The sequence below is a fragment of the Halyomorpha halys genome, unplaced genomic scaffold (genome assembly GCF_000696795.3).
Source record: "Halyomorpha halys isolate HHAL.00 unplaced genomic scaffold, Hhal_1.1 Scaffold854.1, whole genome shotgun sequence".
Classification (NCBI taxonomy): Eukaryota; Metazoa; Arthropoda; class Insecta; order Hemiptera; family Pentatomidae; genus Halyomorpha; species Halyomorpha halys.
In genome coordinates this window covers 96,178-117,185 of record NW_027115045.1, presented here as the reverse complement: position 1 = coordinate 117,185, position 21,008 = coordinate 96,178, and the positions used below count along the sequence as shown (strand labels likewise).

The 21,008-nt window shown below is 29.0% G+C and overlaps 1 protein-coding gene across 1 annotated transcript in view; it reads left to right on the top strand.

Annotated features, from left to right (window-relative positions):
- The window catches only part of LOC106686640 (runt-related transcription factor 1), a 50,778-nt gene extending 42,141 nt beyond the window's left edge, over positions 1 to 8,637 (top strand). The window contains exons 2-4 of the mRNA XM_067052134.1: positions 5,839 to 5,952; positions 7,116 to 7,217; positions 8,621 to 8,637. Coding sequence (XP_066908235.1) covers positions 5,839 to 5,952; positions 7,116 to 7,217; positions 8,621 to 8,637 — 233 coding nt within the window. The remainder of the gene's footprint in view (positions 1 to 5,838; positions 5,953 to 7,115; positions 7,218 to 8,620) is intronic.
- The last annotated feature ends 12,371 nt before the right edge of the window (positions 8,638 to 21,008 follow it).

Here is a 21,008-nt window from a genome sequence, read left to right as displayed (position 1 = left end):
ATGGAAGAGGAAGCAAGGTTAGAAACTAGTGGGTTTGGGTGGTTAGGGAGTTTGTAATGCTAGGAGTGATATCTGGTTCGGATTAGATCGGTTACATATGGAACATTAAGGTCTTTGTGTATGATTTTATTTGTGACAAAGTAAGGAGCATTAAGGATTTTGGATTGCAATGATTGGATACGAGAGGAATTCGAAGGTTTAGTGGAGCCCCAAGGCTCAACACCGTGTGTCCAGATTACAGTCATGTAGATCAGTCTTTTGTAATGAATTGGAAGTTGGAAGACCGTTTGTCTAGTAAGTGCCATAAAAGTCGAAATTGACGTAAAGTTATAATTTATCTAAAAATCCTTTTATCAAAAAACCTACATGATAACGATAGATAATGTTAACTACTATAGATAATAAAATTAGCTAAGAAATTATGTCATATACAGCGCCCCACGTTAAATAGCTGAGATAAACCTATCTAAATATAAAGACAAATTATCATTGTGCCAAGAAATGTTGGGATATAATTATGTGGTGTGATTTGTGTTCAATTATCGTTTCTTACAGTAGATAACGGACCCCCTTTACCCCTGATATATCTACGATTAGCAGAACACACTCAATGCGATTTATGGGTTTCTTTTCATGTGGCGGGAATTACGGCGGTAAAATACTAAAGAAAAAAAATATGTTTAATGTACTATAATAATCTGTCATTAAACTCAGTCACACTTGTGAATTCTAACTTAACTCACAAAGCAAAATAATACATTGGGTTGATTTTTAAACAGCATTATCTTAGTTTATACATATCGTAAGTCCCAGTAAACGACATGGAGGAAAAAAAAGAGAATGTTTCTAACATACACTCCGAAGGTTATGTATGAACTCAAAAGGAATGTCAGGCAAACGCAGTTGTGCATCACAAAGTTTCACAATTGTTTGCTACGTAGTTGTTGCGGATTGTAAGATGGGTATCAACCGAGTCGTTAACTTGCTGTACAGTACACAGAATATTGTATTGTGACAGGATGGTTGTATGAGATTACTGTGACATCAGATGATGTCAGTGGAGCTGTCCGTTGCTCAGGTGATGGAGGTGTTAGCAACTTGGGAACTGCGGGTGGCGCCCGAACAGGACTTCCCACGAAACGAAAAACTTGACCCCCTACCATGGTAAGAATAGGTTGGTTAGCTCTAGATATCCTCTTCCTTAAGTCAGAAAATGACCAGAAGGGGGCATAAAAAAAAAAAAAAAAAATACTGAGTAAAGAAATACAATGTGTTTATAGTGCTGCCGTCGCCATCTTTATCAACATTGTTTATCCCACTTTTTTTTTATTTGTTTCCCTTTATTATTTAAACCCATTTTTGTATATTGTTAATTTTCTATTTTATTATTTTACATTCTGTTTAATATTCCTTTCTCAAGTAAATCCATTGGAAACCTCTCGGTAGCTGATCGACTGTGGTTTGTTTTTTGGCTGTTGTATTTGCTATTATTTTCTGGTTTTTATATTTTAGTGCTTGGCGACTTGGCCTTTTTTTTTTTTTGGAATTCTCGTTGGTCTCACAATTTGGTAATAAAAGAGTATATAAGGAAGGCGGCTAATGAATCATTTTACACTATACATTCGCCAAAGTGTATTATATACCGTCGTATATATCGTGTAATATATACAGTATATTGAATATTGTTTATTTTTTATAGTACATTGTATTTGGTGTTCTATTTCACTGTAGCCCTGAGGGGTCCACCCAGCCCCATGGGGTGCCCTTAATCGTAAAAATCGTGCGTGATTCTGACCAAATCACAACTTTAGGTTTAGTAACAGTAATTCCTAACAACAGTACTGCATCCCTGACCCTTCACGGGTCGTAGTGGTATAGATTTTTTTTTTAATATTGTATTTAGTTATACAGCACCAGTTAAAAACAAGAAAACTACAGAGGCCTTAATAAACCATCATTTAAATTTTTATGTATTTCGTATAAAACTAAACTGAACCTTATTTTTCATTGAAATATGTCTATATCTTCCGTTGATATATTATTCGTAAAAAATATAATAGACAATATTTTATGAAATACCATAATGCTATTTGAAAGGGAGAGGAATTTCTCTGATGGTGCATCAGAATTTTTATTTTCTGGAAACAAATCTTAATAATTAATTTATATTATTTTATTTCACTGATCATAGACCTTATCAACGATGGATTATTCCCCTCCAGAATATGCATGGTTGATTACTGTTTTTTAGTATTTTTTTTTTACTACTACTGCACAACAGATCCGCTACGTTGGACTTCATCTGGAAAAACGTCTTTTTCACTAATTAATCCTCACACAAGACTAAAAATACAGGAAACTACACGTCGATTTTCACTATTACAGCACTTACTAGACAAACGCTCTAAGCTTCCAATTTATTACAAAAGATTGATTTACGTGACAATTATAAGGCCTATCAATTACAAGGACTAAGGAGTTGAGCTTTGGGTCTCCACTAAACCTTCGAATTCCTCTCGTACCCAATCCTTACAATCCAAAATCCTTAGTGATCTTTACTTTGTCACAAATAAAATCATCCATTAAGACCTTAATGTTCCATATATAAACGATCTATTCCGAATTAGATATAAATCCTTTCATTAAAAACTACCTAACCATCAAAACCCTCTAGTTTCTAATCTTGCTTCTTCCTGACAGTTCTCAGAGGGGGCTGAAAAGAAGATGGCCTCGAGACTTTATAGTGTCAGAGTGCTACCAATAGGTAGTTTCTCTATATGCATGTATCACTACATTTTAATCTTACATAAAATGTACTTGATGTATTTTCATTTAAATTTTTAACTTTTTAAATTGTTTGGAAGAAGAAAGTTAACAAACAGAAATAACTCACGAAGAATAATCCATTTATACCCTAACGCTGTTAGGACAAATTCTGACAAAGATGACCTTATCGGCTGTGACATGTTCACAAGAATTAGCTGATATAGTGGATTAAAATATCCAGGATGAATTTGGTACCCCAGTGACGTGTTGATGAAGGCTGTCAATGCTGTCCAAAAGACATCCCTGTAAGTACGTTACAAACGGCTTTGAGAATTATTGTTTTCTCCCAAAGGTTTAAAATTGCCACTTTTTTAGCTTTGCTTATTTACTGATGTTGATATCTCAATGCACTATTAATTTTTTTATCTCAATTATTTTTTTTTTTAGTAATAACTTTATTTTAAATTTATCATTTTATTATATTTGTTTTGATTACTTATTTTTTTTTTTTATTATATGCATGTATGCTGAGTTGTATTTTTGACTTTAATTATCAAATGGGCAAATCATTACTATAATAAAATATAATCATATAGATAAAATTAATGAGGAAACTGTGGAATGTAAGACTCCGAAATTATCGCACACAGATGAATAAGAAATAAAGATAATAAAAAAAAAAGATTTAGTTTCATAAGTATTATATAAAAAAAAAAATTAATTAATAAAATAATTTTTTTTAAATTATTGTTTAACATATTCCTAACTCAAATGTTCATAAAGGTAGTTTATTAATATACATTACAGGGGGTTGCATTTGTCATGTACATTAATGACTGATAGAATACTCTTCGGCTTATGATATCCTCGTGTCCTCGGTTTCAAAATGTCAATCTTCATTTTAGTCGGTTATGTTTCGGTAGAGGGCTAAATTATTATTGGATATTCCCGTCCGGGAAGAGAGGTCCTAAATATCCGGCTACATTTCACATTTCCTGTAGTAATTGGCCGATGGTTGTCATTAAACTAAATTGTGAATTAAGCCCGGACTCGGAGGAGTGAGTTTGCAGAACACTGATTCGCAATTTCGGCCATTGACATAAGCGCGCATACAATATTCCTAATATGTATATCTGTTTGGATGCGCATTATGCAAACCTCGCCGACTGCACCATCGGGGTGGTTTAAGCATTAATTATTCAATATTAGTTTGGAGAATTTTGGAGGGTGATGATTGGGTCAATGGATTCTAAAGTTGTCTTAGTACTCATGTCAAGACATTAGAAGACGGATCTAAATCTGTTCATATCTTAAGTTGCTTATTTTTCTTTTACACGTCATGTATAAACAGGTATGTGCGCATTGAGATTTATAGTGGAGGAAGTTGCTCTCTCGGAAATTTCCCTAGCTCTTTTCTGTGTTTCTTTTCGTGGTAATGAATGAGGTACTTTAATGAAAACTATGTATAATCATTAGTCGAAAATAATGAGCCTGCCAGGTATAATTAAGTGTAATAAAAAATATAGGCTATTAATAGTTAAAAAAAAAATTTCATTCAGAGCCTCTTATCTTTAAAACTACTAAGTGTAGGAAGAATATCAACATTTAAAGTAGATTAAATTTGTTAAAATATGCACCGTAAGACTATTTACGTTAAATTTTTTCCAAGATAAAGTTTTTTAAAAAATGTATCCTATAAATCAATTTATTTCAGCAGATATCATGAAAACTACTACTTCTACGACAATAAACGTCATTAACCACTTCATAGCCCATTAAACTAGCTTTAATGTGAGTGCTAATAGACGTCTGCACGTCAAATTGTTTTTGAGATATCGATTACTGATCATTCAGTACGTTCTGTACAACATTTTTATGAAATATTGCTTTTTAAAAAAGATTTTTCTCGAGAACTACTGGACGTGAATAGCTCTATTATGGCTTACAGTTTAGCAAATTTACTCTAATTTAAACAATGTTGATTTTCTATTGTTATTGGTAGTTTTAAAGATACAGTCCGAATGAAAAATTGATTATGTTTAACGTTTTGAAAAAGTCGCCATTTTTTATTTTACATAGTTTTCATTAAATTAATCTAAAATTGGGGTGAAATAACTGACCCTTGTTTTCCTCTTGGGCTCTTGTATTAAATCCATTCGTAGTTCTAATACCATTCCAACCTTCAAATCCCGTATCTTCGACCACCTTCTGTCCGCCCGATTCTGGAAGAATAACAATTGAAAGTTTCAAATAAGGTTTATATATTCTCTGTATTTAATGTTTCAGATTTTTTTTTTTATACTTGTAAATATGTATATTGGCAGAAATTGTACTTTTTCATTTATTATTTTTAGTTTAATTGTCTTTTTATTTATTTTCATAAGTTAGTCATCTTATGTCTTATGATATCACATATGGTGTTATTTTATTTGCTCTGTTATGTAAAATCTTATTTTATATATTCTATTAATTATTGTTATTCATGTCTATCTTTTCAAATTCATTATTTTCATTATATATTATGACGTTTTATAATTTCATTTTTATTTTGTATATTACTCTAAAGCCTAATTTTGACATATGTATATTATTCTAAAGGGGTCAATCCTAAGATAAATAATGATTATTATTGTTATTATTATTATTATTATTATTACCATGACCATAATATTTGTTTTTGAATTGAGCTTTGGGGCTCCACTAAACCATCGAATTCGTATTCAATGCTTACAATCTAAAATACTTCGTAAATTCCTGAAGGCTCTTAACTATATCACAAATAATATTCATAATGATCTAAATATTTCTTGTTGCCACTTGTTTCTAACCTTGATTTCTCTTCAATACCATATAATCCTTCTAGCTATCTGAAAATAAGATATCCTGAAGAGCTTTTGCTCTAGAAATAATATTAGAGTTCTGTCAATGGTTGGCTTCTTCACATGACTACATCATACCATTGTAACATCACTCTTACTTGTTGTATATTTATGTTATATAGTTGTAAATTTCAGTAAGTAAATAAAACATTATGTTAAAAACTAATGATATTAATTAATTTTATTTTTGCAGGGAAGAGCTTCACCCTATCAATAATCGTCAACTCCTGCCCGCCGCAAATCGCCACCTACAATAAAGCGATAAAGGTTACGGTGGATGGGCCCAGGGAACCTAGGTCCAAGACAAGTATGAAATTACTGTAATAATATAATAAACTAACTTTAAAATAGTGTATATATAGTAATATTATAAATATAATAATGGTAACTTTCTATGAAAAAAAAACAACAGATTATTTATAAAGTTATTAATTATTGTAATTAATATACACTGGTGGGAGTAAGTAGCTCATTGGTAAGGCAATGGAATACTAACTCTTATCTAATAAGAACCCGGGTTTGAATCCGGCTGTAACAGATAATTATTTTTGAGGCGTTGAGTCAGCTCTATGGGTTCGGAAACCTTCCAGGATCCACCTGTCATTAGATGGGTACTCTTAAATGGGTAAAAATGTGGCGGTTGAGAGTGAATCTAACCAAATCACCTCCTTGCACAACCGTTGATCTACTTCCTTACAATGTACTGCACTCCTAACTCTTCATGGGTCATAACGGTAGAGATTTAATTTTTTTTTAAATATATACTAGTAATAGTAAGGCATATTGCTATATATACTGAAACCAAAATGTCGCTGTATCATTATTAATAATAACAATAGTAATAAGTAATATAATAATAGTAGTAGTACAGCACCCTTGACCCTTTATGGGTTGTTTAATTTTTTTAAAAATATATACTGGTAATAGTATAGCATATCGCTATATTACTGAAATCAAATTGCTGCTGTCTTATTAGTAATAATAACAATATTAATAAGGAATGTGCTATACAGCGAATAAGTAATATAATAATAGTAATAATAATAAGTGATATAATAATAATAGTATGAGTACAACACCCTTGACCCTTTATGGGTTTTTTAATTTTTTTTTTTAAATATATACTTGTAATAGTAATGACATATGGCTATATATACTGAAATCAAAATGTTGCTATATTATTATTAATAATAACAATAGTAATTAGTAATATAATAATAGTAATAAGCATTATAATAATAATAGTAGTAGTACAGCACCCTTGACCCTTTATGAGTTGTTTAATTTTTTTAAAATATATATTGTTAATGGTATGGTATATATATTGAATTTAAAATGTTGCTGTACTATTAATAATAATAATTTATACATGTTATTATTACTTAAATTATTATTAGTAATTAAAACGAAAATATTGCAGTACTTATAGTTATAATTATTATATAATTATTGCATAAACCTTTGTTTCAGGGCACCAGTCCTTCCATCCTTTCCACTTTGGGCCGAGACCTTTTCCGTTCCATTCTGCTATTGACCATCAAAGGACGGATTCGATACCCTTCAAGCTTGCAGGTAACATTTCTGTTATAAGAGATAGTGATTTTTTTTATGATTTGGATTTAATAAATTCGTTTCGTTTTATGTCCTACATGATGTGTAGGATAGGATCACTTGTGAATAATGTATAAGAGAGAACAAGAAGCTAGGACAAATTTATATGTCATATGTTCTTATAAGCTCCAGTGTTATGCGTTATAGAGGCTGGGTCGTTCACGAGGTAGGACTATAACGAAGTTTTCCTCCATATTTGAAATATAAATACAGATTTTGTAAAATATCCAATCAGGCTGGAGAAGGTTGTAGTCTTATACTTTACTCATGAAAATCTTTTAAATAGAAACCAAGCAATACAAACGTGTTCTTGTTTACTCGATTTCTCTTTGTTCGTGGAACGGACTATGTATGTAAATAAATCATTTAGATGTCTTGAACAATCATCGTTAAGATAAATGGTGGCTTAATAAGACCAAAACTTCAGAACATATTAAATCATTAGTATACTAATTAGACATAACATAACCTAACCTATAGTTTGATGCAACTATTCTAGGACTTAAAAAAAATAAATTAATATAATAATTAATTTAATTAAACGACTAACTTGGAATCCTCACACAAGACTAAAAATACAGGAACTTACACGTTGATTTCGATTATTACAGCACTTACTCGACAAACGTTCTAAACTTCCGATTTATGACTATTATATGGCCTATCTGGACATAAGGAGTTTAGCTTTGAGGCTCCACTAAATCTTCGAATTCCTCTCGTATCCAATCCAAAATCCTTCATGAAATCCTCAAAGCTCCTTATTTTGTCACTAATAAAATCCTCCATAAAGATCTTAATGTTCCATTTGGCCCGAACCAGATATCAATCCTTCCATTATAAACTCTCTAACCATCAAACCCTCTAGTTTCTAACCTTGCTTACTCCTCTATTCCTGACAATCCCACGCCAGGGGCGCCTGAAAAGAAAATGGCCTCTAGACCTTCTAGTGTGAAAATATGATTAGAGTGGTACTTTCTCTACATGCCTATATATCACTCCATTTTTATATTACATCAAATTAACTTATTGTGTTTTTTTTGTAAGTACAGTTGTAAATTGGAATAAATAAATAGGAAAAAAAATAATGAATTTCTGTTGAAAAAAATCAGTGATTTAAAACAATTAATTTATATAGTTTTAGGGTTAGTTTAATCTTGGATTTAATACAATCTAGGATAGTATATCCTCTGGATTAAAATATCCTGTATATTTTAAATACAGAGGGTGTTTCATATTTTTTTTGTAACTAAAAATATGAATAAAAAATTTCAAAACAATAAAACAATCTAGGAAGGGATGTCCGTTGACGATTCCTTTATGAGATATTCAGATTTTAAATATTTTTATTGTTATGAATTATTTAGGTTGTAAAGTGAATTAATATATGTTCTTATTACTTTATTAATGAAATGTAAACATTCGTTTCAAATGTTATTAAGAGTGGTTACCTCCAGAATTAGGATAGGCTTGGCATCTAGCTTCCTCAGTAGAAGGGGCTCACACAATTAAATTTTAATTATTAAATAAATCAAAAATTAGTATCCAACTCTGTCTCATCACTTTATTTTTCACTAGTTCAACGTTTCGGCCATTCTAGCCATCTTCAATACAATCTCTTCCTCACATTAATTTAAAATTTCTTTTGCAGGCTATTCTGCCCAGGTCATATTCTTTATTATAAGTTCAAAACCTATTTATTTAAAATTTAAAATCATTAACATTTAATTTTCCTTCTAATATTCACCACCATATAACAAACCTCTGTTATATGGTGGTGAATTTAATTGTTGATAATCTTATAGAGGAAAATTAAATGTTAATGATTTTAAATTTTAAATAAATAGGTTTTGAACTTATAATAAAGAATATGACCTGGGCAGAATAGCCTGCAAAAGAAATTTTAAATTAATGTGAGGAAGAGATTGTATTGAAGATATCCTTGAAGATGGCTAGAATGGCCGAAACGTTGAACTAGTGAAAAATAAAGTGTTGAGACAGAATTGGATACTAATTTTTGATTTATTTAATAAATAATTACCTTGTCTCAAAAAATTTTGAAATAATATAATTAAATTTTAATGTTTACATTTCAATCATAAAGTAATTAGAACAGATATTAATTTATTAAAACCTAAATATGGGAGTGGGTAACTCCTATAATAGGCATTGTGCTATACACTCCAAGGACTCGTTCGAATTCGGCTGTGGCAGAGTTCTTAAGTATAAATCTGCCGGTCCAGCCAGCGTGATTTTGATCTAATCACCTCCTAGCACAATCGTTGGTCTATTAACAGTACAGCCTCACAAAAGTACTGCGCCACTGACCTTGGGTTGTAGCAGTATAGATTTATTCATTGCTTATTAATACTTTTTTCTTATTTTAATTTTTTATAATTTGTTTCTGTTTTTAAATAATATATATTTTTAAACTGGATTTGGTGAATGACACAATTCTTCCTTTTTCAACTGCAATAATTTATTTCATATAATCAGCAACAACGTTTCGGGAAATATCCCCCATCTTCAGGTTGCTATAAAACCAAATTCAACAAAAACCCATAACATGCGCTTACAACAATACTAATATGTAATATATACTTCAAAACTATTTACCTGATAAAAATAACCAATGTATAACGTATAATTATCTCCTTTATTGTCATTCTTGCTAATATTTAATAATATTATTGTCATTTAATGAATAAAAACATTTTAGGAGAATAATTACCTCCCTGAAGGTTATCTTCCATTATGATAACAACCATATAGACTATAAAACACTTTACTCCTACCTCTATTACCACAAAGATGAACAATTAAACTAAAATTAACAATTTTTCAAAAACCACGTCTTTCTCTTTATTATATAAAACTATTTTTTTTAAATAATTATAAACACTTTTTTTATACAATAACAAACAAAAATGACTAAATTAATTCTATATTATATAAAACCACATAAAAACTAAAAAGTTAATTTATTTATAATATCCATATAATGTTTGCCTAAAGTTTTTGGATCAGTTTTATAATTGATTGCTTTGCCAATGTTTTTTGTAATATGTACTGATTCAATTATTTTTCTATTCCTACTATTATTAACAATATCTAAAATTTCTGGATTATTAAAATGAAATTGATATTTTTATTTAATTAAAAGTTATAAATTAGGCTAAATGTCATGTCTTGATGATATGTGGCTATATTTTTTTTTTTTTTTAAACCATTTCTAATTTACTGTATTTATACAGTCAAAGGGGTTCCATATTATTGCCGGTAAAAAATGAGTGTATTATTTGTGAAAATGAGGGGTAAAAAGCTGAAAAAAATTTTAAATAAGGGAGAGAGAAGGGAAAATCTGACCATTTGAATCGGGCTATAATTCTTTTATCTGCATTGTGGGAGTTTTGTGAAGAGCTTCTGCTACCATGGAAACGTTAAGAAGCTTACCTGCCCAATTACTGTATCGTTGGTTGGTTCAATAACGTTCGTTCGGGGATATATCTCCTAAGTGCCCTTATTATTTATATATACCTCCATCCCCGCTACTTCAGCACTCTTAACGACTCGTTCATTTTTGGATCTCCCTCAATATTTTAAACTGCATGAAATTTGCCAGAAATTAAATGAAATGAAAAAAAAAAAAATGTTCTGGGACATATGTCCCCTAAGAATAAATACATTGTTCATAAATTAAGGATGTCTGTTTAAGTATATCGTTGAAATAACATAAAAACCCTAAGTTAAATTATACTTTATAGTATTAATCAATAACGGCTGTAAATATAGCTCACAATGATGCAGAGATAAGATTGTGCAGTAGGTGAAGGAATAGGTGTTATTTAAAGGAAAGGATAGATGTGGATTGGTAAATAGAGATAAGAAGAGAATTCCAGAAGTACATATAACGAAGGATTTACTAAAGGAGACGGTTCTATTGGAGGGCATATTTAGATGAATTGGGATCTGGTGTTAAATGAATGGATATATGATCATAGATTAAGGAGATCAAGGATATAGGTCGTTTGTTTAATTTTTAAAACTTGGAATACGAACACCAAGCAGGTTAGATAGGGCTACTTCAACTCGGTATACCAGCGGAAGACCTGAGAGCGCCTGGGAAACCCAAAGATAGAACTCACAAAGTAGTTCATGAGTCTCTTCGGTAGGCTCAGATAGCCCTCCATAGACCAAGACTGTAGTCGAAGCAGGAGAAAACCAGAGAGGATAGATAATAGGAGCTAATGGATATTCTGAGGAATGGAATCACGGATTTTTTTAAGTACAGTTATGGATTTACAGGTAATCTGGGAAATATGATTATTCCTGGAGAGGTGTTGGTCAAAGGTGACTCCAACGTTTTTTATGTCTCTAAATATGTTTCATGTTTGGAAGTGAAAAATAACACTTATTTTTACAAAACGATTAATTAACATTAACGTATTAAAAATGTACCGTAACATGATTTATTTTTGTAAAAAGTGAGAAATAATTTATTATTTTATTAATTTTGTATTTTATCCATCATAATCTAATTTTAAAAAATTCAAATCAAGCCATCATGCCCCTCGAATTCACAGGTGAGGTCAAGATTATAATGGACAGGTTCATGACGTAAAAGAAACTGCGCGTCACAGCCGAATTACATATTCACCTACGAAACCAAATTAACTGAGTCGGAACGAAGCTTAATAGCTAGTTAATACTTTTAATTAAATAAATTAAAAAAAAATTAGGGATTTATTAAACTATAAGTTTAATGTACATGCATGCAATGCAGTACCAAACCCATGATGTTTAATGGGTTGTTACAGTGCAGATTTTTTATGCTTCTTATTATTACTATTGCAAGATTTTATTTTAAATAGAAAAATTTCGTAACTATCAATAAATGCAGTAAAATAGTAAAAAAAAAAGTAATCAAGATACAAAATAGTAATTAAAATAGTTTTATTACTATTATGGTAATCAAGGTTTTGCACCACTTTGTAAGACTTTGTCAGGACTAATTAAAAACAAGATACAAACATTTTAAGATGTGTCAGGAAAATTAGAATACTTATACAAAGAGAGCAAGGAATTATCCATATTTTGTTTTTAAAGAAAAAGACAACTTAAGTAAATATAAATATAGAATAATAGGAAACTAATTAATAATATATTCAACCAGGTGTGATAGAATTGTAAACATTTAACAACAGTAATAAATAGTAGAACAATTCTTATTAGAAATAATTACAAATGCCTTAAAGATAGGTTTTTTTCTCTGTTCTACGATTTATCACTGTAGTTCTATGTTTAGAGTTCTATCACACATAGTTGAATATATTATTAATTAATTTCATGTTCGTCAATATTTATATTTCCTTAAGTTCAGATTCTTAAAAAAAAAAAAAAAAAAAAAAAAAAAAAAACTCTCTTTCTATAAGTATTCTAATTTTCCGGTCACATCTTACAATGTTTGTATCTTGTTTTCATTTAGCCTTGACGAAGCACTACAAAGTGGGGCGAAACATTTTGGTTGCCATTAATTAGTTTTATTACTGTTTTGAACCTTTATTGACCTCTATACGGACTATCTTTCTGTTATAGATTTATTTTGTTGATATGAAGTAAATTTTTTTTTTTTTTAAATATTTAGATATCGGTTTTCATCGATGTACAAACTTAGGTTCAGAGTTCAGTTACTTTAATATAAAATTTCCTGTAGAAGATGTGTAATTCATTTAGATCTGAGTAAAGAGGAATCGAAACCAAAATACAGCCGATGACAACTGTTCAAACAGCCTAACCTGTAGGTTGCCCTACGTTTTCAAAGATGCAAGACACATGTCCTCTCTGTTCTGTCAATTTCAGTTGGGATCTAATTGTACTTCAACATTTACCTAAACTACTATAAATAACTTATTACCAAAACTGCGATAGATGTATTTAGCTAATGGAAGATAGAATAACTTACTAGATATTGATATACAAAATATATAAATATTTAAAATATTTATTACAAAATGTATTAGCTTGTATAAATTTAGTTAATTAAAAGTTGTTTAACTTGTATTATTAGTATTAATAAAAATTATGCTAATATATTTTTATTTCCTTAATTATGTTTTTTACGTACATAATTAATTATCTATATATTCATTTTATTTTCCACTACTTTATATTCTTTATTTTTATTAATTTTCATTCTGTACAATTATTTACTTTAAACATTCTATATATTTATAATCTTAAATACTGTATTGGGACTGGTTAATGTTGTTTAAATAAATAATTTAAATTTTATCCATTATAGTCTCAAAACATTTTCTTTTCGGCCAATTCGGACATTCTCAGGGACAATCTATCACAAAACAGCTTTTATTACATCTATGATCCTAACAACTCAAATTACTTAACAATATTATTTATAATTTATCTCACCTTAATACAATTTTTAAACTAAATAATTTAAAACACAACTTCATGCAGACTATTCTGCCCAGGGCAATTCAACAATTACTCTATGAAACAATAAAACATTAGGTAACATATTTTTTGTTTAATAAACATGTCCTACATTATGTCTAATTACCTAATTAGTCAATTTTCACATTAAAACAAAAATTAAAATTCTTTATCACAGTCACTTATTTGTAAAAATTTATCACAACGATGCTTGTAACCTTCCCTCCACTCAGGTCAAGCGTTAAAATTATTTACTATAACTATATTTTTGTTAATTTAAAAAAAAATTGTTATTTACCGCTATAAACGAAATATATATAATAAGAATTAATTAAATTATTAATCCAATGTTTAAATAACTAATATATTAATTTATATCAAACTTTGAACTAAAGCTAGCAAGTGCGAAGCATTTCCTGGTATGTTAGTCTATTCTAAAAGACTGATATACATGACTATAATAAGACTAAATAAAATCATCCATAAAGATGATGTTGCCAATCCTGTAGCAGATTTCAATCCTTCCATTCTGAAGTCTTTAACCAGTTTGTAACCTTACTTTCTCTTCTGTTCCTGACTACCCTCAAAAACGACTGAAAAAAAGATGGCCTAAAGGCTTTCTAATATAGAATATTATTTAATATTTAAGTGCCCTTTCCAACCATCCTAATCCTTTGGTTCAAACCTTATCTAGTTCCACCCATCCCTACAGCCCACCTAGAAAGTTGAAACGACAGTGGCCAAGAGACTTTGCTCCGCATGCACTGGCTCACTACCAGTGATGCGATGAGAGGGATGCGCTGGGATCTTATGAGCTCTGCCCTACCACCCACACGATGGGGATAGAGTGGGCTCAGGGATCCTCAGGTCGATTGTGTAAATATTGTATATAAGAGTGTAAATACGACTAGAGATTATATTATTTTCATTATTATTTCCTTTAATTTATTTATTTTATGTTTTTTTTATTCATCTATTTTTATTCTTACTTTATTTTATTTTAGTATGAATGTGATCATTCATCGCTATTACCTATTGTCCACAACTGTGAGGCAGATTGTAATATCTATCTATAAATAAAAAAGTAATATCAACAAAAAAAATATATATATTTAAGTACTACCGATGGTCAGTTTCTCCACAAGTATGTATTATGCCATTGTAATATAACTAATATCACGTTTACGAGATGTATTTTTATGCTATACATTTATAATTATCAATAAATAAAAATAAAAAAAAAGATACTTGATACTTGTTATTTATGGAAAATTTGTTTATCTGATTTGGTTGATTGATTTGATTTGGAGCCTTTTACTCTTGATGAATGTTTAAAATCAATTCGTTGTTTGTCTGGTTCTATCGAAGATTTTACCATTCCAAACACATGTTGGAGACAATTTAGAGGTATTCTTACCTCTGAATTTTTCTCAACCCTCCTCAATTTCGGGCCGAATAACAATCTTCCAGTATTGTGATCGCCCTCCGTCCCTTCCTGCTAACTGGGAGGTTAGCTTACAATAACGGAGGGTAACTGCATTAGGCGATGCAGCGGCTGGGGGGAGTTTCGGTAACCAGGTTATAGAGAGCAGCTCTGTTTGCTCCTACAACACCATCAGGTGTCCTTGTCAATTCGCCCCCCCCCCCTACCAGACAAAAAAAAATGCTTGCAATCATGGGAGTATTGTGGAGATTAGAGCCCTGTTTAAACTGACAACCCTTCGTTATTCTGATTCACAATCCGACTCCTTCTTCCCCTCGGCTAAGTTCCATTAGTCTTTAGCTAAGACTTTAAAGGGTTTTAGTCTTCCTTTAATCAGACTTTGTCTTCTCTTCTCACATGTTAATCCTTAAACGCTTGTTTATTACACGAAAATTGAAGTTTGTTTTTCTTGATTTTTTTTTTTAATAGTCTATTTAAATAACCTTAATTAATCAATGAGCCTGGGTAAATTAAAAAAAAATTACCTTTAAAGACCTTTCAATGTTCATATAAGATTTACATACTAGTTGAGTTTTTAGTTGTTTTTTTTAATATGAGAAGAAGATGTTCGGGGGTTCTTGAATATAAATCAACATTTTATTTGTGCCGATTGTCCAAAATCCTACGTAAAATCCTTGATGCTCCTTATTACGTTACAAATAAACTCATTCACAAAGACCTTAACATCCCAAAACAGATATACGTCTTTTCATTCCAAACTCCTTAACCATCCTAACCCATTAATTCTTAATTTTTCATCCTTAACAATCCCTGATAATCCTTCGAGGCGTCTGTAAAGAAGATGGCCACAGGACCTTCTAATTTAAATTAATGTTTGAAGTACCACCAATGGATGGTTCCTTCCCAAGGTTTTCATGTGTATATGAAACATACAACATATTTACCTATTGTATTATTTTGTACAGTTGTAAATTACATTAAATAAATAATAATAATAAAAAAAATTTGTGCCGATTGTAAGTAATTTTCATACTTACCCCTTATAACTTATATACGTTTTTCATTTATAATTTATGACTTATATAAATCTTTATTTTCTTTTTATTTTATCTATTTAATATTTTCATGCTTTTCGTTATTTGTTATTTTATTTATTTATTTAATACCAGATCGGCCTGGTAGGCTTTACATGGTTAATGTAAGAGGTACATTTTTTTTTTAACTGTTGATTATACTATAGTTTCATACAAAAGACACCTCTAACTATATACAATTTTATAAATAAAAAGATAAAATAAATAGGTTAAAATAATAATTCTTATTAAAAGATATAAGTATAGTTAATAAAAAATAAAACAAAATGTACGGATTTAACAAAATAAGTAATTGATATCTAATGGGAAAAAAAAGTAAATTTAAGAAAAAGATGAAGAGAAAAAAAAAGAAGTGAAGATAAAATAAAATATAATTCTCATTAAATCATATATATTCCTTACTTTCACATATTTCTCCTAGTGTTAATTAAATATTTTTTTTCATTATTTACATAGGTCACTGTAATTTTTCTTTTCTTTCTTTTTTAATATGTTCAATGTTTTTTTACTTTATCTTTTTGAATGAATTCTAACATTTGTAATATTATATTTTATCTCCTTTTAGTATCATTTTTTTTCTTATTAATTTTTTGATACACTGTTGTTGTTTTGTTTTTTTCAGTATACTATGGTTTTTATCTCTTTTTGTTTTTAGCCCTGAATAAGTTCTTTGTGTCCATTATTACTTAAATTACCATCTTATCACATTGAATCTACGGTTAAAAATAAACAATATTTATTATTTTTATCGTTAAACACATGTACTTTTAAATACAAATTGTAATTTCCTTTTTATTATAGTTCATATTTTTATTAATTGCCTATTGAGTACATGAATGCATGTTTTATTCATTAAAAAAGAAACAAACAACAAGTTTCGAAACCCTGATTATTTATTCTGTATTTAGCGAGTGTATAAAAGAACCCCAAGATAAAAATGGATATTGTCTATTTTCTGCCAATTCACCAAAATTTGGTCATTTCTTGAAAGAAATATATAATTTGTTTTATCGTTTCATGATGTTTCTTGTAACTAATTTATAGACCTTTGAAGTATTTTCTGAAATGGAATAAGAATATTTTTACCTAGTGCCTCTCATATATCAATTGTGAACAAATGTTTTGAATATGAGGATTTTCAATGTGCATACGGAAGAGGCACACTGGATAGTATGGAGTATAGAAACATTAGGAGGGGTTGTGGTTACAAAGGGAAGTTTTTTTATTGTATTATTTCGTTAACATTTATGATATAAAATAATTATTCACTGAGACCTAATAATAACTGGGTTAACTTGGATAATCTAATACAAACAGCCTGTATAGAAATTATACAGTGGTATTAATCATCAAATTTTAGGTCAATCCTCAGTATAATTATGTTTAATTTTTTTTAAAAATCTTTCTACTTAGTATAAGCTATAAATAATTTTAGTTTTTTTAATTTACAGTAAATTATTCTTATAAATAATTTACTGTAATTATTCAAATTATAAAGAAGATGGTCAGGAGCTTAAAAATAGTTAACAACTATTAATTTGCCGATTTCTTTTTCTAACCTAATAGTTTGCGTAATTTTTTATGTTCTTATCATTGTTTATTTTATATTTGTACTTTTTTAATTATTCTTTTTTTTCATTTTTATATTATTTTGTTTTCACTTATATTTATATACTTTTAACCTTACCTTTTGGATTTTATCCTCTTGTGTCAAAATATTTTTTTTGTATCATTTTAGCCCTGATGATGCTCAACAAAGTGGAGCAAAACGTAAGCAAATGAATATTTGTAAAATATTTTTGTTTTCTTGTGACCACACCCTTGACCATATTCTTCATAATTTAAAATATAATATTATTCTAATTGCACTATTTTATAAAATTTATAGAAATTAAAATTATAGAATTTTTTTTTTCATAATATTTCTGAATTTCATTTATGGTTTTTAGCGTGAATATATATCCTGCACTGTTTCCTTCTTCTTTAGTGGCCTACATTTTAAGGAGTTTTTGACTTGTATTTCTGTTGTAGTGGGCGTTCTTTGAATCTATCCGAAAATATATTTTTACTTTTATTTTCAAAACCTCTTTATTTTCATTTAAATGCAAAATACAATAATATATAATACATAGGTATATATATACAAAATACAAATTATATCTTTGTTTGCCGTATAGGAATTATAAGAATAATTACAATCTCCGCTGAAGGCGGGTATACACTGGTAGTATGGCTGGGGGCAAACAGGGCAAACAAAAATAAATCTCAAAATTCTTTATAGACGAAACAAGGACAACAATGATACCAAGAAATGAATTTTTATATTCTCGTAGACAATAATTATAAACGGTACATATCGTAACTCGAAAACGTCCAGGTGCAGAGAACTATAATTTCCATGCAGACTAGCAATTATGAACGACCTAGAAGTATGTCAGGGTAAGTCTAACTGTAGTCATTGAAGGAACTAATTCCGACAAAATTAAACACTGACTAAAGAAGACCTAGTTGCCCTCATCAAGGCTATATACACATCTGTGTACATTTATTAATTAAATTGATTTTTTTCTTGATAATTACTTTTAATTTAAACAATCTACATTTACGGTAATCAACTCTTGGATTAGCAGTTGTAAAAATGTTTGAACCGATTATTTAATTTATTATTACTTTTTTAATGCTTGGAATTTCTACTCTTTCATTGTATTTCTCAATTCAAATCAGAATATCCGACCCTAACTAATTATTTTTTTTATTTTTATACATCTCGGTAATCCAAACTAATTGTTACAGGGGGTTGTTTGGGTTACTGAAAAGTTCAGATTAAAGAAAATATTAGGAAAAAATGGTGTCAAAAAATTCGGAAATTTGAGTTTTTGGTATTTTTACAAATATTTTTATTTATTTAATTTTTTACAAATTTTATTGGAAATTTGAAAGTTTGAAGTTTCATAAATTCAAGCTCTTGTTTTTCGAATTGAATTGTCGAATGATATAGTAAAGAATTTTTCTAGATTTAGAACAAATCATGGATTATGCAAAGTATACCTTCAACATAATGGAGTCAAAAATTCTGCGAAATGCGATTAATTTAAACAAAAATAAACCCTACAACATATCATTTTGGAATGCCCTGCTGATCAAAAACGATTGAAAAATTCCTAAAGTTTCTAAATTCTTATAGTAATAACGATATATATAAGAAACTGTTTACATTTAACAATATTGAAGAAATAGGCAATGTCACGCAGTAGTTATATTCAATAAATAAATATATTTAGATTGGAAATAATAAATAATGGGAATACAAATAAATGAATTTATAAATGGATGTATAAAAAATTCAAATGCTATTAGAATATTTTTTTAAAAAATTTCATAAATTAAAAAAATGTTTTCTTTTTCATCCCCAGTAATGCTCAGTGATGATTTAATTTGTTATAAATATAACAATGTTATAAAACTACAAAATTGTTCATTTATAAGTTTAAAAAATACTTTTCGCATGGATTTATTTGAAACGTGATAAAACAAAATGACTTCAACAACAAAATTTGTATTATACTTATTTCTACAATTAATTTTACCAACAAATTATATTATGAACACTCTATAGAAATTAGATTACCCGATATCGAAACTGTAAGAATTCTACTTTCAATTTTCCATTGTAATTACAATAACCTGCATAGGACATTTTTAACGTCCTAATCTGTGGACGTTAAAAATGTCCTATACACACGTTCACTTTTATTTTTAAACAAAAAAATTATTTCTTGCTGAGTAATCCAAAAAAAGTTACTGGATTATTCGGAGTACCGAAGTCCAGATTACACTGTATTTTGTGCAATATTGAAATTTCACTAATCTCGATTATGTTACTATTTATAATCAGAAATGATGTATCTATCATTTAAATTAATAGTTGCGAACAAATACCTGTATAGGTATTAGAAGTAAGGACCTTCATTTTTACTTTAATGGCGAAATTATTTCTTAGCTTAGGTGGCAGTCCATCAGGCAGAACTAGATGACAATGCGAATTCCTTCCTCAACATCTAATTGTAAGTTATCTTCCATGAAAGGACCTGTCTTATTACTATTATTATTCCAGGGAATCCCGCCAATGTTGCTGTAAACAAGTGTGGGGAAATTATGGTTATTTTTATGAGTCCCATTATGCAACAGTTGTAATAAAGGTTGCGCTAATTGAACAAATCTGAAGGTGTAGTTATAAACTTATGAAATAATTATTGTTTGGTGAATCTTTTCTGTCGGTATCGGGCGAAGATTTAATTGTTCAGAATTCCTCAGAATTTATCCAAACATTTCTACAACTGATTCAAAGCTGTAATTTCCACCCATACAAATCCCTTTTATGATTTATTCCTGTACAATGGAGAAAAAGTAATTAAAAAAAAATTAAAATGTTTTAATTTATATTTTATATATATATATATATATATATATATGACTTCAGGGAATGACAAAATTATTAGTGCATTTATTTTTTTGTTAATATCGTTTATGGCTTCAAATATAAAAGTGTAGTATGAGCCATATTAACAATTGTATACATTAATGAAACGTCTATTCATCTTATATTATATAATATACATTAATAAATGGAAACAAAAAAGAAAGTAATTAGGTATATAAATAATTAAAGATTTTAATTTTAATTAATTATATTTTATGATAACGAAACGGTATAGAAAGGAAATGGAAAAAGTAATGTGAATCAACATAAAGAGTCATCATTTG